Consider the following 13,769-nt stretch of genomic DNA (forward strand, 5'->3'; position numbering starts at 1 on the left):
TGGATAAAAAGACTGAGTTGCTTCAGAGAGGATATCCATTTTTTTTTTTAAAAGAAGAAAAAAAAAAAAAAACTTTTCTTGATTGTATCGGACTTTATGAAAATATAACTTAAACATGACATAATCTGTTTCCTCCAGATATGAGGTGAACATTTTAGTTGTGTTTATACATTTTTGTGTTTTGCTTCTAAAGCCAATAGTTGAATCAGGAAGCAGAATGTGTCCAGATCCCATGGCTCAAACCAGTGTCAATCAAGATTGTCCGTAAGTCCTAATGACTGCTGCTCATATTGAGATTAAGTAGGTAAAGGTAACCCAGAGTTGTCATAGTACTGCCTTTTCTAATCAGTAATGCACAAATTACTCCAAGTGACTTTAGCCGTAAACCTGTCTTTAGTAGTAAAGCAAATAAACCTAAGGGAAAAAAAGATGTATATACAATTCTACCCTCAAGTCCTGTTGGGACCTGCTGCAAGTGCTTGAGACTAACAACTGAACCCCTCTGTTAACCTTCGAGGCAGTTTCTTATGCCACTATCTGCCTCTGGTTAGTACTTAGTGGTTCAGCGTCGACTGTGGTTTGTCATGGGAGGAAGTAAATTATCCAAACTCCACTATTAAATGTTTGGAGCTGAGTTTCAGTGATGATTAATTTGCACCAAATGAACATTGCCAGAGTTCTTTTCTGTCTTTAGTCATTCACTGTTTCTAATCACTTGATACAAAAAATAATAATACATTTTATTCTGGCTATATATCACGTTTCTAGGCAACTTTTATTTGAGTCACGCACACACGTCATCTATTTATACTGTGCCAGACAGTAGTTGTCTTGGTTCATGATTCTTTTCTCTCAGTGTCTCCTGGCCCATACTTTATGCTCTCTTGTTTTGTGTTAAGATAATCAATAGGAAAACAGACCTGAAACATGTGCAATGCCAAATACTCTCATTCTTCTGTGAATTGTTCATTTCATTTCTATGATTTTGAAACATGTTGTAACTCGTCAACATAAAAAGTACAATGACCACAGAATTGACCATATTCGAAAGGGAAAAGTACGCACTTGTATGCCCCTGAATGAATCAACAAAAAAATTATTCCCGCTGATGTGTTGACATTAAAGTTTCCCCAGACATTGTCCCCAGTCTGGTTTTGCATCATCTTCGATTGTGTTATGACTCACCTCCCCTCCCTTCGCCCTGACTCCGCTCTTTGGCGTTGGCAGTGTTCCAACCAGCGGCCCATGTTATGTAACTGTGTTCATCTGCATTGGAACCGTGAACCCTCCTGGCCAATCGACCAGTTGGACATGTTTTGTTTCTTCTCTCTTGTGTCTTCTGTGATCTTTTATACCTTTGCATTCTAAGTAATCATTCATATGCAAACTGTCCGGATTCTCTTCAAACTGTTAAGATATAGAGCATTAGCATGTAGAGACTATGTGCCGGTATGTAGGAAACACCATAGATAAATGGTGATCTCTTTTTAGCATGTTTGCCGCATGGTGATGTAACAGGTCTGCAGAAAGGCTTTGTTTGGAAAAGGAGGGAGCTGTGGATCCTGCTGGTATTACTGTATATCCCTCAATATATGCAATAAAGGCTGTTTTAGCTGCGCTGCTGACACTGCATAGACTGTTGTGATATTTCAAGCTCTGTACTATGTCATCTCAGGCTGCAATATACTCTAAAGTAGTTATTATCATGGCAGCAGTGATAAAGTGATATTCTTCTCACTTAAAAATTATTCTGTGTGTTCCTTTAATGTGCATTTCGTGGTCTCTAAGTCCAAATCATGGCATTGGAATATAAAGGAACAGGCCACCGTTTTTACATACTTGAGATATGTTCCTACCTGAGCTTAGACGAGTTGATGCGTACCTTTTCAGTCTCTATGCGTGCGCTCAGTCACGCAAAAAGACCAAAGGTGTTGTTAGCATTTAGCTTCTCCTACCCAAACAGGGGGGAAGTTAGAAGCAACCAAGCTCCTCCACGTTTTCCCTATTTAAATACAGTTACGTGAAAAGTTGCACTATCCAAGTCTAGTTACACAAAATTAAACATGTCGATTTTCTAAGCCGATAAAGACAGGCAATATATAAGGCGTTATAATATTAGGAGCACTTCGACTTTACGGACGTCAAAGTGCTCCTAAGGTATTATTACGCCTTACAATATAGTTCCCCTTTTTATCCGCTTAGAAAAACAACTTGTTTAATTTTGTGTAACTATACTTGGATTGTGTAACGTTTCATGTAACTGTATTTAAATAGGGAAAACGTGGAACAGCTTGGTAACTTCACCCCAGTTTGGAGCTATACCTTTGCTGGGAGAGGCTAAAGGCTAGCAACATTTGCGTGACTGAACGCAAAGACCAGACAGGTACGCATCAACTCATCTAAGTTAAGGTAAGAACATATCTCTGTATGTAAAAACGGTGGCCTATTCCTTTTATAAAGAGCTTGTAATCCTCCAAATCAAACCTAACTTTACTGATGTATACTGTTGACTTTGTTGTTGTTGACCTCTGCATTTAAAAGCCTTCAACTAGCGCCTTAAGGCACTCTTTCAGAAATAGTTGATGGCCACAATGCAACGTCCTGGGGCCAATCTCCAGATCTCGAGTTTAGATCTTGGTCAGGATTACACACCTGGAGGATTAGGGCAGGTTTTGTAACTTTTAAGTAACTATATATGAAAACTAATCTTTCTCTATTCTTTAATGTTTGCAGTTGTGCTTCCTGGTGTCGACTTTCCGTGGCCAGGTGTTTTCAGACGACAGCTGTTCTGCATTGGCACTTTTCACTCATTACTTCTATCTGAGCCAGTTCTTTTGGATGCTAATTCAGGTAATACAAGTTTTAAATATGACGTCAAAACATGGTGCACACACTGTTCTCAGAGTACTTTTTCCCCCCCTTTTCACTTTACAGTACGTGCAGTCATATATAAGTTTTACATAATGTGCTGAAATCCTGTGCTTCCCGTTTACGCACTTTCATAGGGGTCAGGAATGAAGGGGGCCATGACATGACCCTCGGCCTGTAATCCTCTGAAGCTTTTTTTCCTGTAGCATGAACATGTTAACAAATATGTGCGTGTAGCAGTTCTAATACACTACAAAGGCAAAGTAAGAAAGCCAAGGCCTAATCCATCAAAGAGACAGAAGTTGACTCATTGACCCTTTGAGAACAAGAATGTACTTTCCTGAGACGTGACCGTAGCATAACTCTTACCCCAGATAAACCTAAGTCTATCTCTACGTCTATGTTATTTGGGGTAATGGACAACAAAAGAAAAGTTGGAGAAGCACAACATCTAGTACCACCTCCACTCTCTCCGCCCCAAAAATTTAAAAACTACCTGGGCATGGATGCATTGGCAACTACCTGGGCATGGAGGCATAACTGCACTGTTGACAAGTCTCTCCAGGCATCACGTTGTTCAAGCACCCATTTGCAAACTCATAGCTCTAGCTGTGGCCATCTAGCTTTTAGCCTGCGATTTTTGTTTTCTTCATTCTTTTCACCAGTCCCTCACAAGTTTCTTGCTCACTCCAAAACTCACTTACTTTAGTGGTACAGTAAGTGAAAATAACAAACGTGAAATTATATATTTTGATATACAAGTCCTGAGTCCACCTGAGTATAAGTTGCACCCCCAGCCAAACTTTAAAAAAAGTGAGACTTAGTCCGAAAAATAAGTATCATTATATTTTCTCTCAATAGCATCCACCAACGTACGTGGTTTCAATCATGTATTTTCTAACAAACCTTGATATAGGCTCTGGTCATTTTCTCTGTGCTGTAATCTGGACTCTTTGTTTGTATAGGTGGATTGCAGTAAGATTAGACTAAGCCATAAAGAAGGAGGGGATTTCTACTATATATTAATGTTTACCATGCAAGCTGGACAGATAAAGCCCTGGACCAAAGCTTTAATGTGCCAATAAAGAGTGTTAGAAGTCATACCAGAAAAGATGACATGGAATCAGTGTTGACATGTATTTAATCAATGCAACAATTTAGTTTAAGATGATGAATTGATCATTTAGCCTCACCACAGACATGACTTGTGCATATGCTGGGAACTGGACAGCACCAGCTCGTCTCCATGGTGATGTTGCTGCTTTGCTTTGACTACAGGTCGCCATTCATAAGGTTTAAATACATTAGGCCCTATTTCAATAACCCACAGCAATAAACTGTCTGTCTAGCCTATCATTAGGAGCATATTTGTTTATATATCAGTGTTCGGTGACAGGTTAGTTGCCCTTGTAATGTTGCAGCACATAACCTGGAATGTACTGCAGTGAGACGAAATCAAGTTCTGGTAGACATTTTAAACATAGCCATCTTTAAGAATATATTTGGTTACCTTGGTATAAGTCAATTAACACTCAATATTTGCAAAGCTCAAGTTTTGATAATGGCTTCTATCTATGTCCTGACTCCTGCGTACAACAGCAAGCCCTCTCGACTATTCAGAGATCATCTTTCAGCTAAGTGGTGCATGTGAGAAGGTGCCAACAGCCAACTCCGATCATAAAGACTCAAATCAATAACTGTGGTGGGTGGAGAAGAGTGTGTGCTGAGGTTGATATTTCTGTCAGCGAGATATACATGCTTTTTTTCCTAATGCAGTCTCAGCTACATCTTGCTAAATGTTGTATAACCCACAAATTACAGTTCCTCATTTTAGTATTACTGTACTGCGAGGACATTGCATGTTAAACAGTAAGAGGACTCACAGTAAGGAATGTTTTCACTTGCATAGCATAATCTCACAATAAAAATTGCCAATTTGTAATAAATTTACGTCTTTGATTTTGCCTGAGCTTATTAAGCCTGCACTGCAAAAAGTATTTAACTAGATCAGTATAAACATCTCAATTTGAGCATAATAATCCAAATTTTAGTTGTTTTGACTATTTAAGAAGTTCTTGGGCATTTGTCCTAGATTATTTCACTTGTTCTGAGATGTTTCTGACTCGTTTCAATACATTTCGTCCTTATTTCAGGTCATTTTCTTTGCCAATGGGGCAAGAAAATTGGTCTTATCTCATTGGCAATTTTACTCTCTTATTTCAAGCGAGATTTACCCTAGAACTGGTCTGAAATGTCCTCAAACAAGCAAAGTAAACTTGGTCCGATCAGGAAAAGTGTCTAAATGAGTGAAAACCGCTCCAAACAAGATACATTCCCTCAATTCAAGTCATTTAAGCCAATGCTTGATATTTACTTTTTGTAGTGTGTTGCCTCTATAAAAGCACTGCTGTTCCCGTGCTGTGTTGCCAAATTTTCCCATAATGCATTTTGTGTTACTCACAGCCAAGAAGAGTGACTGACACTTGCCCTCATAGCTGTAAAGCTGTGTTTGCTGACTGTCTGGTTGTGCAATAAGGAGCAGAGAAGGTTATCTGAGGCAGAGGGCTTTTTGTGTCGCAGATGATGGACACTGACAAACATCACTGCTTTCATTACAGTACTTTATCACAGCTCACTATACAGAGTAGCTGGGGATAGAAGATGATAAGGTGGAGCTTTAATGGTGTTACATTTGCTGATGAAGACCATGACAAGCCCCGATGTGTCTATACCACCAACAGGTGTTCAGAGTTGCATAAACCTGTCTGCCTTAGTGTATCAAAGCCCACTGGATTAAAAAGCCACATTTGATGTATGGCTATAATTGCCATGCATGTATGACACTGACTGTGGAAATAACTTAAGAAGTATTTTATCTCAACTTTGACAAAAATGTTTCCTGAAAAGTTGAAAACATGTGTACTATGTCTGTTTTCTCCCCTTTAGGCGGTGAACTTTTGGCAAGTGCTGGTAATGAATGACGAGCACACCGAGCGCAGGTACCTGCTGTACTTCCTGCTGGGGTGGGGCCTTCCTTCTGTTGTGATCATAGTGCTGGTTATTGTGCTGCTGGGCGGCTTCAGCTGGACCATACACTCTACATACGGACTGGTACTGGAGGACGTGTGAGTATAGTCACCACTTGAAACTATATAAACACCTGAGCTTATGACATCATATCAGGAGATGGGCCGTCCAATCAAATGAATGAACTGAAATGAGCTTGTGTGTTTGCATACGCCCCCTCACACAGAAACCCAGTCTTTGAGTTGAAGGTGGAGGCTAAAGCTCAAACTGTACCCCTCTGTTTAACCAAGCAGAGCTATAATTAGCTTTCCTACTGCTATATATAGAATGAACATGAACCTAAACCTGTTTGACTGTCCTCAGGGCTACATTTAGTTTCAGTATCATTACGAGTCACAGTGCAATAATGGCCCTGGACTTGGGTGGAACAGTTATTATGGAAAATCAATGTGTTTCTTGAGTAAGGGTTTTAACTGTTGAAAGAAGTCATATGTTTTTGTATCAGGTGAACAACCATGAGGTCATATCTTACTTGGTATCAGATCCGTATCAGATTAGTTTCTTTCAACTTCACAAAATTGCTGCAGCTCTCATCCTAGACAACCAAAGCTTGGTTTCCTGAAAACATTTCTTTTCGACTTGTAAACATGTAAGTGTAATGATAATATAGTGACTTGATCAGTGAGTCACTGTGAACATACTGTATATGGAAACATCTACACAGCACTTTAGTAATTTCATCAAACTCCATTAATGGCAGAGTATTTTGACTCCTTCCCCATATACTATACCTCACCTGAACAAGGGCTTTTCCAGGATTAACTTTAACTATAAGTACAATAAAACAGAAGTAATGCGTGCATCATTCATTCCCAGGGACATTTCCATAGGAGTCTCAAGGCCACAGCAGTGCCACCTTTTGTCCAAAGACGTTCTCTCCACTAGTCTATCACGTTTCCTGAGGGAAGATGATGTAATGATTTATTTTGAATTCCTTATGTGTATTATGTCTAGCACAGTTCAAATTACTCAGCTGGAGTGAGGTTCTGTAACTCTATCGTGGCTCCCACCGAACCAAAGGCAAGGTTTGTTTTGTGAAACGGTCACAGTCTGTGCATGTTTACTTTTTTAGCGGCAAACATTAACCTCCTTAAACTCTGCAAAATTAGTTTCCCATGAAAATATGTGAACTGAACACACTGAATTTGCCTCAAACCCACCTTAGGCTCATGGTCAGGGGGGCACAAATGGAATGGACATTCATCTGTGTAGCGCTTTTCACATGATACAAGTCAGTGATTTGTTCTCATTCACTCTACACAGAAAGCACGAGTGCTAACCGCTGCACTACCGTGTTGCAATTATGAGAAATTGAATACGTTTGCTATTACTATTATTGATTTAAAATGTATTTTGTTAATTTACAGATGCTTTATCCCAAACATCTATGCTGCTCTGTGCACTGCTGTCCTGGTGCCGCTCATCTGCCTCGTCACTGTGGTGGTCATATTCATTCACGCATATCAAGTCACTGAGCAGTGGAAGGCCTATGATGACATTTACCGGGGACGCACCAACAGCACAGGTACTGCAAATATTAACACACCGCACACAAGTGTTGACACGTGTGATGTGGACTACAATGTACTAACTAAACACTTACGATAAAACAACTTGTGTAATCATCACGCTTTGCAGGCAACACAAAGCGCATATTTGTCTAGCATGAAAAATACCACTTCTTGCCTCATACACAAGGGTCAGAGCCATTTGATCTTTCAAAATGTGTTTATACAGCGCAATCATTTATCTGAAGATCACTTTTATTACTAGTTTAAAGGGTACATTCTGAGCCTGTGCAAAGTCCAATGTAATGTTTTTGTTATTGTATGCAGAATCCAGCTTTGGAGATTTTATAGCCAGTCAGATACATTTTATAAAAACTTTGTTGTTGTTTTTTTATCTTTGATTCCAGTAATTGTTTGTCGCAGACGATTAAGCATAATATTGACCCTGTCCTTCACTTGTGTGGTTTGCTGAGGGCTGGTAACTCAGTGTATAGGTGCCTGTCTTGGCTGCCCTCACTCTCAGGACAGTGTGAGATATCACAGCTTTTCTGACGTCAGTATCTCCGACAGTGTTTGTTCTGTCAGCAAATTGGTCCCTAAAACACAGTGGTTCTTTCTTTCCAGGCTTTTACATCCAGAGGGGAATCCTACTGTGTTATTGAACAGTTATTATTATTATTATTATTATTATTATTATTACTGGTTAATGTTTGGTAAAATGTGTTTTTTTTATTGCTCTTGTCTTCCCTGACCTCCTGAGATAAACACATGATAAAGAGCCTTGATTAGAGAAGTAGAGATCAGCACATTAGTGTTAACTATAATTTATTGTCTCTAACTCACTGACCCCAAAGTGAACTTGTTGACTGCTGTCTGTCAAACAGTAATACAAGGACTAAGAACAAATAGATCATCTTATGTTTGCAACACATAGAGGTTATTTGTATTCATGAATCATTCATCAAAAAATGCAAGCCTAATACAGTAAGGATCTCCAGCATTTTCAATGTTACGTTTTCACCTGTTCCCATTTTAACATATAAAAGAGGAAAGGGAATTTATTTACATAGAATTGGCTCATTTGAGCTAATTTTATCAAAAAAGGCATTGCCATCAGAGCTCAGTCTGTCTTGCTTTTATCTACTTAATGTTAGTAAATGTGGACATTGCCTGATAAAAATGTTGAGCAATCACACAACAGCGAGACTCCCAGGACAGCAACTACACCTGACCCACCTGTGATAGAACCAGACATAGCCATAGCAGGAAAAGTAATCGTCCCACATTGGCCCAATGCACAGCTCCGTGATCTTTTGAGATTTACAGATGCCTGTAAACACTGTGAACCTAATTTGAAGTGCAGGAATTTTGTTAGCTGTCATTCTGATCTATTAACAGTAAATCTAATAAATGTTTTTGTTATAGTAAATAAATCTAAATTTTGGTGGTCAACATTGAACTTACACATAGGTATTTTTTATGAAACGTTAAAGTACCTGAACCAAGAGTTTAACTAAACCATAGTAATTACTGTACATAAATACTGTACATAAATACTGTACAGTTGCTGAAAGTAAAACTTTATCCAAAATAAACATACGGATTTAGATAGTATTAACTGTTTAGATTAAGAACATTTCATCTTTCTCGTATTACTTTTCAATGAATGCATTACTTATTTTGATTATGTTCAGCAACCGTCAAGTCATTGAGAGCCCGCATTGGCTTTGGAAACCTGTGGGAGCTCTTGAATGTCCACGGAATGTGCTTACAGAGCTGGAAAAACTAAGAGGGAGGCAGGAGATGAACACAGATGTGCAACAAATGCTGTAATGCAACCGATGGGACTCAAGCTCAAGCCAAGATATGAAGTTTCCTGCAATTAACTGTAAATATTTCTTGAAAAGCGGCTAGGGGTTTAAGACATGCAATAAAATGTCTACTATAGAAATGATTTAAAATGATGTTAAATTTGGGTCCATAGAGATGCAGCTCATGCACTGGGAAAGCCGCCAGCGCTGGGGAAGTAGCACCTATGTGAAGAGGTTCTGTGCAAAGCTGGGACCTGTGCCCACTGTTTCCATCCTACTTGTGAACTGAACTCTGTCTCCCCAAGCACACCCATAACTGCAACACTGACACGGTCAGATTTGTCTACAAAGCACAAAGCACTCTTCCTAGACCTGTATCGTTAGGGTAAACTATTTTCTTGTAAACATTGAGGTTACTTTATGTTCAGCACTGATTGAAATATGAATGAAGTATCCCATTAATCATTTCTTTCAATTGCTCTGCTTCTCAAGGCTCTGTTGTTTCTATAATCTAGATCTGAGGAGGTGACATAAAGTGTCTCAATACGCCGCTTTTCTTCAATAATGGATTATGCTTCTTATCCCTCCTCTCTCAAACATCTCAATGCGATGATTGATCTGTGTGCTATGTTTTTCTGATTCATCCAGAACAGCATTGTTAGTAAAGTGCGTGTTGTCTTCTTCCAAGTGATGACTCATTGGCAGGACCCATTGTCTCCTCATTTGCGGAACCGTTGTTTGTTTGTCCTCTCATTAGCTGTTCTCACCTTCACATTTACATTAACAGCATTTCAAATATTTGACAGGATCTTACTGTCCTAGTTTTGTCAAATAGCCCATAAGAACTACACTTGACTGTTCATTTGATCGTTTATGGATTCATTCATTTGTGATTCAAGTGGAGTAGAACATAGAACAAAACCAAATCCCGTAGCTTGGGCCATACCACACTGTCAATCTGTCCTCACCATTTGAAGACGAGTGGTTCCCAGATATGCTGCTCTCACAAACACATTCCAACCCCTTTAAGGTGGGGAGAGCAGTGTTGTTGTCTGTTTGAAAGAGTGGGTGGTTGGGTGGGCGGGAACTGCTTTTAATCTGTAAAGCACTTTGTGTTACAACTCTGTATGAAAAGCGCTTATAAATAAAGTTTTGATTTGATTGATTGATTAAGAAAACTATAGCCCTTTAGCAGCATGGTATACATTAGTAGCATGATAGTATGGAAATAGCATGATACCAAAAACAGTAATAACGTAGTAATGATGGAAACCCGGACAGATAGAATATGTATTTTGTGTCATGATTGTTCCTAGCCCTAAAAACTGTAAATTACCAGGGAACATGGCCACTATTGTCTTTGTAATAACATAAAAACATGGCTGTTTGGTGATATCCCTTGTTATCATGCTATTTCCATCCTAGATCTGTGCCATTAAGGAAAGTACACCCCAAAAAGAAAAAGTATAATGTTAGATCTTACATTTGTTTGTTTGCTCGAGAGCTAACATTGTTGTGCATTGGTCTAATATGGCGCTGTTCTTTGTGCTCAAAGTCGTTTGCAATTATATTTACCGTATACTCGGTGGGGGTAAGCTGTTTATGTGTTATTATCTTTTAACTGCTGAGCCACTGCTTCCCGAGCTGCAAACAACTAAATGCATAAAAATACATAATCACATGGCATGTTAAATTGTGTTGCAGAGGTGCCGCTGGTGCTGCTCCTGTTCCTGCTCATCTCGGTGGTCTGGCTCTGGGCGGGACTTCACATGGCCTACCGATACATGTGGATGCTCATCCTCTATGTGATTTTTAACTGTCTGCTGGTAAGCTTTATACTTTAACACTTTGTTTATGTTTTATTAATGACATTGATTGAATCTAACACTGGGTTCTGAGAATGTTCCGACAAGATTGTTTCTATTTCATTGTGTACCAGTCTGATATAAAAACTATATTCATTTTATGTGCGTAAGACCTTACATTTCTTCATATTGAAATATTCATGTTTTGGCCATGGACACTGCACATGCAAACACACACACAGAGTGTTGCATGTGCAGTGTCCATTGTCAGTGTAGAAAGTGCTGAGAGCTACTTGGCAGCCTCTGAACTGTTGTTTGATGCGTCCAGGGCACAGGCCTCGACCTATAGTCCATCCCTGTCCATCTGACTCCATTAGAGCTCCCGCACACCTGTTGCTGCTCTCTCTGTACTTTTCTAAAATTAGTGCTTCCTCTTCAGTGTTTCATCCCGACTTTGTGTTGCTGCAGATAAAAGGACGCGCCAAGTTACTTTATTGCCCAATATCTCTTCTGCCGCACTCTTTACCATGCTCTCGGACTTCAAAGCCTTACACAACACGCGTCTGAGATAATCAAAGCTGAACTCAGATAAGTCTTTGTTGGATGGGGTTTTTCAGGTGGTGTAGATGCCAGGTGCAATTGTATCTATGCATCGACCAATCAGCTTATTCTTCCCCCTCTGTTTTTTTTTTATATTATAAAAGTACCAAATATTATTTTTTATCGCTAAAAATCTAATTAGAATGAAATGTATGTTATGTTAGAATCAGATAGCTGCTTAATATATTGAAAGAATATAACATTTATTGCAATAGATTCAATCAAATTAAAAAGTATCTATTTGAAACGTGCCATGTCAAACTTACCAGTATCATATTTCTTGGTAAGTGTTTGTCTTCTGTGGTGTTTCTCTCACCACAATAGTACACGGTTTATCTCGTCTTATTCCTTGATACATCATCCGCTTGTATAGTACAGGATGAGATGCAATAGCTAATCCTCAAAAATATGTACCACCCGCTTCTCAAAATAACAGCGCGGTGTTACATTAACCATCGCTAGTATCCAACAAACAGGTGAAGTCAGCACCAACAGTGGATGTCGCACTTAGCACTTTCCTAACAGAGTTTGTCCAGTGTGTAATGTGGTCATAGCTCCCTGCAGCGCATTCTTGAATCTCTGTAAAATGTTTCTGTTGGCCTTCAAAAGCACGGAGAGAGGTGGAGCTGGTTTCCCACAGGTGAGAAGGTTGCCAGTTTGAATTTTGCTCTTTACACTTCAATTGTATTTCCTCCTTACCAGCGTTCCTGTGTATGATTGTTTTTATGAGTGTTCATGGAAAGAAAGAGGGCAGAATTTTAAGATTAAATGTTGTACTTTATATTTGAAGACACTCTTTAAAGGCACACTGCGTAACATTTTGGATTCTACTGTTGCCAATCCAAAACGTGCTCCTAATGACTACTAGCTCGACAAAGAGTGGATTTGGATGAGGACCTAACCTATTTAAATCTCTTATGGAGACATCCCGCTCCCAGTAAAGTTGCAGTCAGGTTTGCAGAGAGATGAGCAGCTCAGAGCAAACACACACAAATAATCGTTTACACAAGTGTTGATGGGATGATTAGGGGGTCTTTCATCACCCCTTGGTGTCTCTGGCCAGGAAACCACAATTGCAACTTTCCTCTCTACTGGTCGGAGCCACACACTAATAGAATCACAAAGAAGCTAACAGGCTAATGGGTAAAGCTAACTGCGGGCTAGCACCAATTTAAACAGTGTTTTCAGCCAAGTTTGAGTGGAAAAAAAATATCTCCATTGTGTAATTGGATGCACAATATCCCTCTCTCTTTGTCTTTTCTGTCAGCGTAGTATTTACTCTCACGGACAATTAATGAGTAAAAAAACGTAACATGCTACGACACCTGCAGTGGTGCATATGGCCTCTAGGGGCATGAGTTACTTAGTATTTCTTTAAGACGATAACAAAATGATAAATAATAACAAGGGATAGCAAGGGATGATGCATTTTCCTGTTCAGTTACTACCAAGAAAATCCTACCTATGTTTGATTATAGTCATTTGCAATCTTTAGTTACTTGATATATTTCCATGAAATAAATTAGAATCGCAGATGTGTTTCTTGTTTTCACACTAATACAATTTAATGGTCACATTTATATTGCGCCTTTCTACCTGCTTTAGCACTTTACATCAAGGAACCACTCACCCATTCACACTCCAATGTGCGCAGACACTGGAGGCAAGGTGAGTGAAGTGTCTTGCCCAAGGACACAACGACAACAAAATGCTATAGATTTAAATACTGCATGTTGGAAGAGCTAGACACGTTCATACTTTTAGACTCTTTTACAAACAGGCTATGGCATATACTGTGGCTTTGTTACCAACATGACTAGAAAGTGCCTCGCTCATGCTGTGATTTTTCCATTAAGAGATTTTTCCATGTTCTTGTTTTCGTTGTGTGGCACCTCTTGAAACAACACCTGATAATTAGACTTCGTTAACCAGCAGCAGATGTTACAAATGTGTCCAGGCCTTGTTTTTACCTCCGCTCGTCATCATTATGAACACAGAAAAAATATCACATCTACATTCGGAGTCATGAAAGGGCTTTCCTAGTTTTGATGATGCATTTGATCTATTTTAAGGTCACATTATAATCAATG

The 13,769-nt window shown here is 39.2% G+C and overlaps 1 protein-coding gene across 1 annotated transcript in view; it reads left to right on the forward strand.

The window, feature by feature from the left end:
- adgrv1 (adhesion G protein-coupled receptor V1) overlaps positions 1-13,769 on the forward strand; it is a 79,742-nt gene that overhangs the window by 56,817 nt on the left and 9,156 nt on the right. The window contains exons 89-92 of the mRNA XM_079582678.1: positions 2,734-2,850; positions 5,815-5,993; positions 7,323-7,480; positions 10,979-11,100. Of these exons, the coding sequence (XP_079438804.1) occupies positions 2,734-2,850; positions 5,815-5,993; positions 7,323-7,480; positions 10,979-11,100 (576 nt within the window). The remainder of the gene's footprint in view (positions 1-2,733; positions 2,851-5,814; positions 5,994-7,322; positions 7,481-10,978; positions 11,101-13,769) is intronic.

Source organism: Gobius niger (assembly GCF_951799975.1).
Source record: "Gobius niger genome assembly, chromosome: 1".
Lineage (NCBI taxonomy): Eukaryota > Metazoa > Chordata > Actinopteri > Gobiiformes > Gobiidae > Gobius > Gobius niger.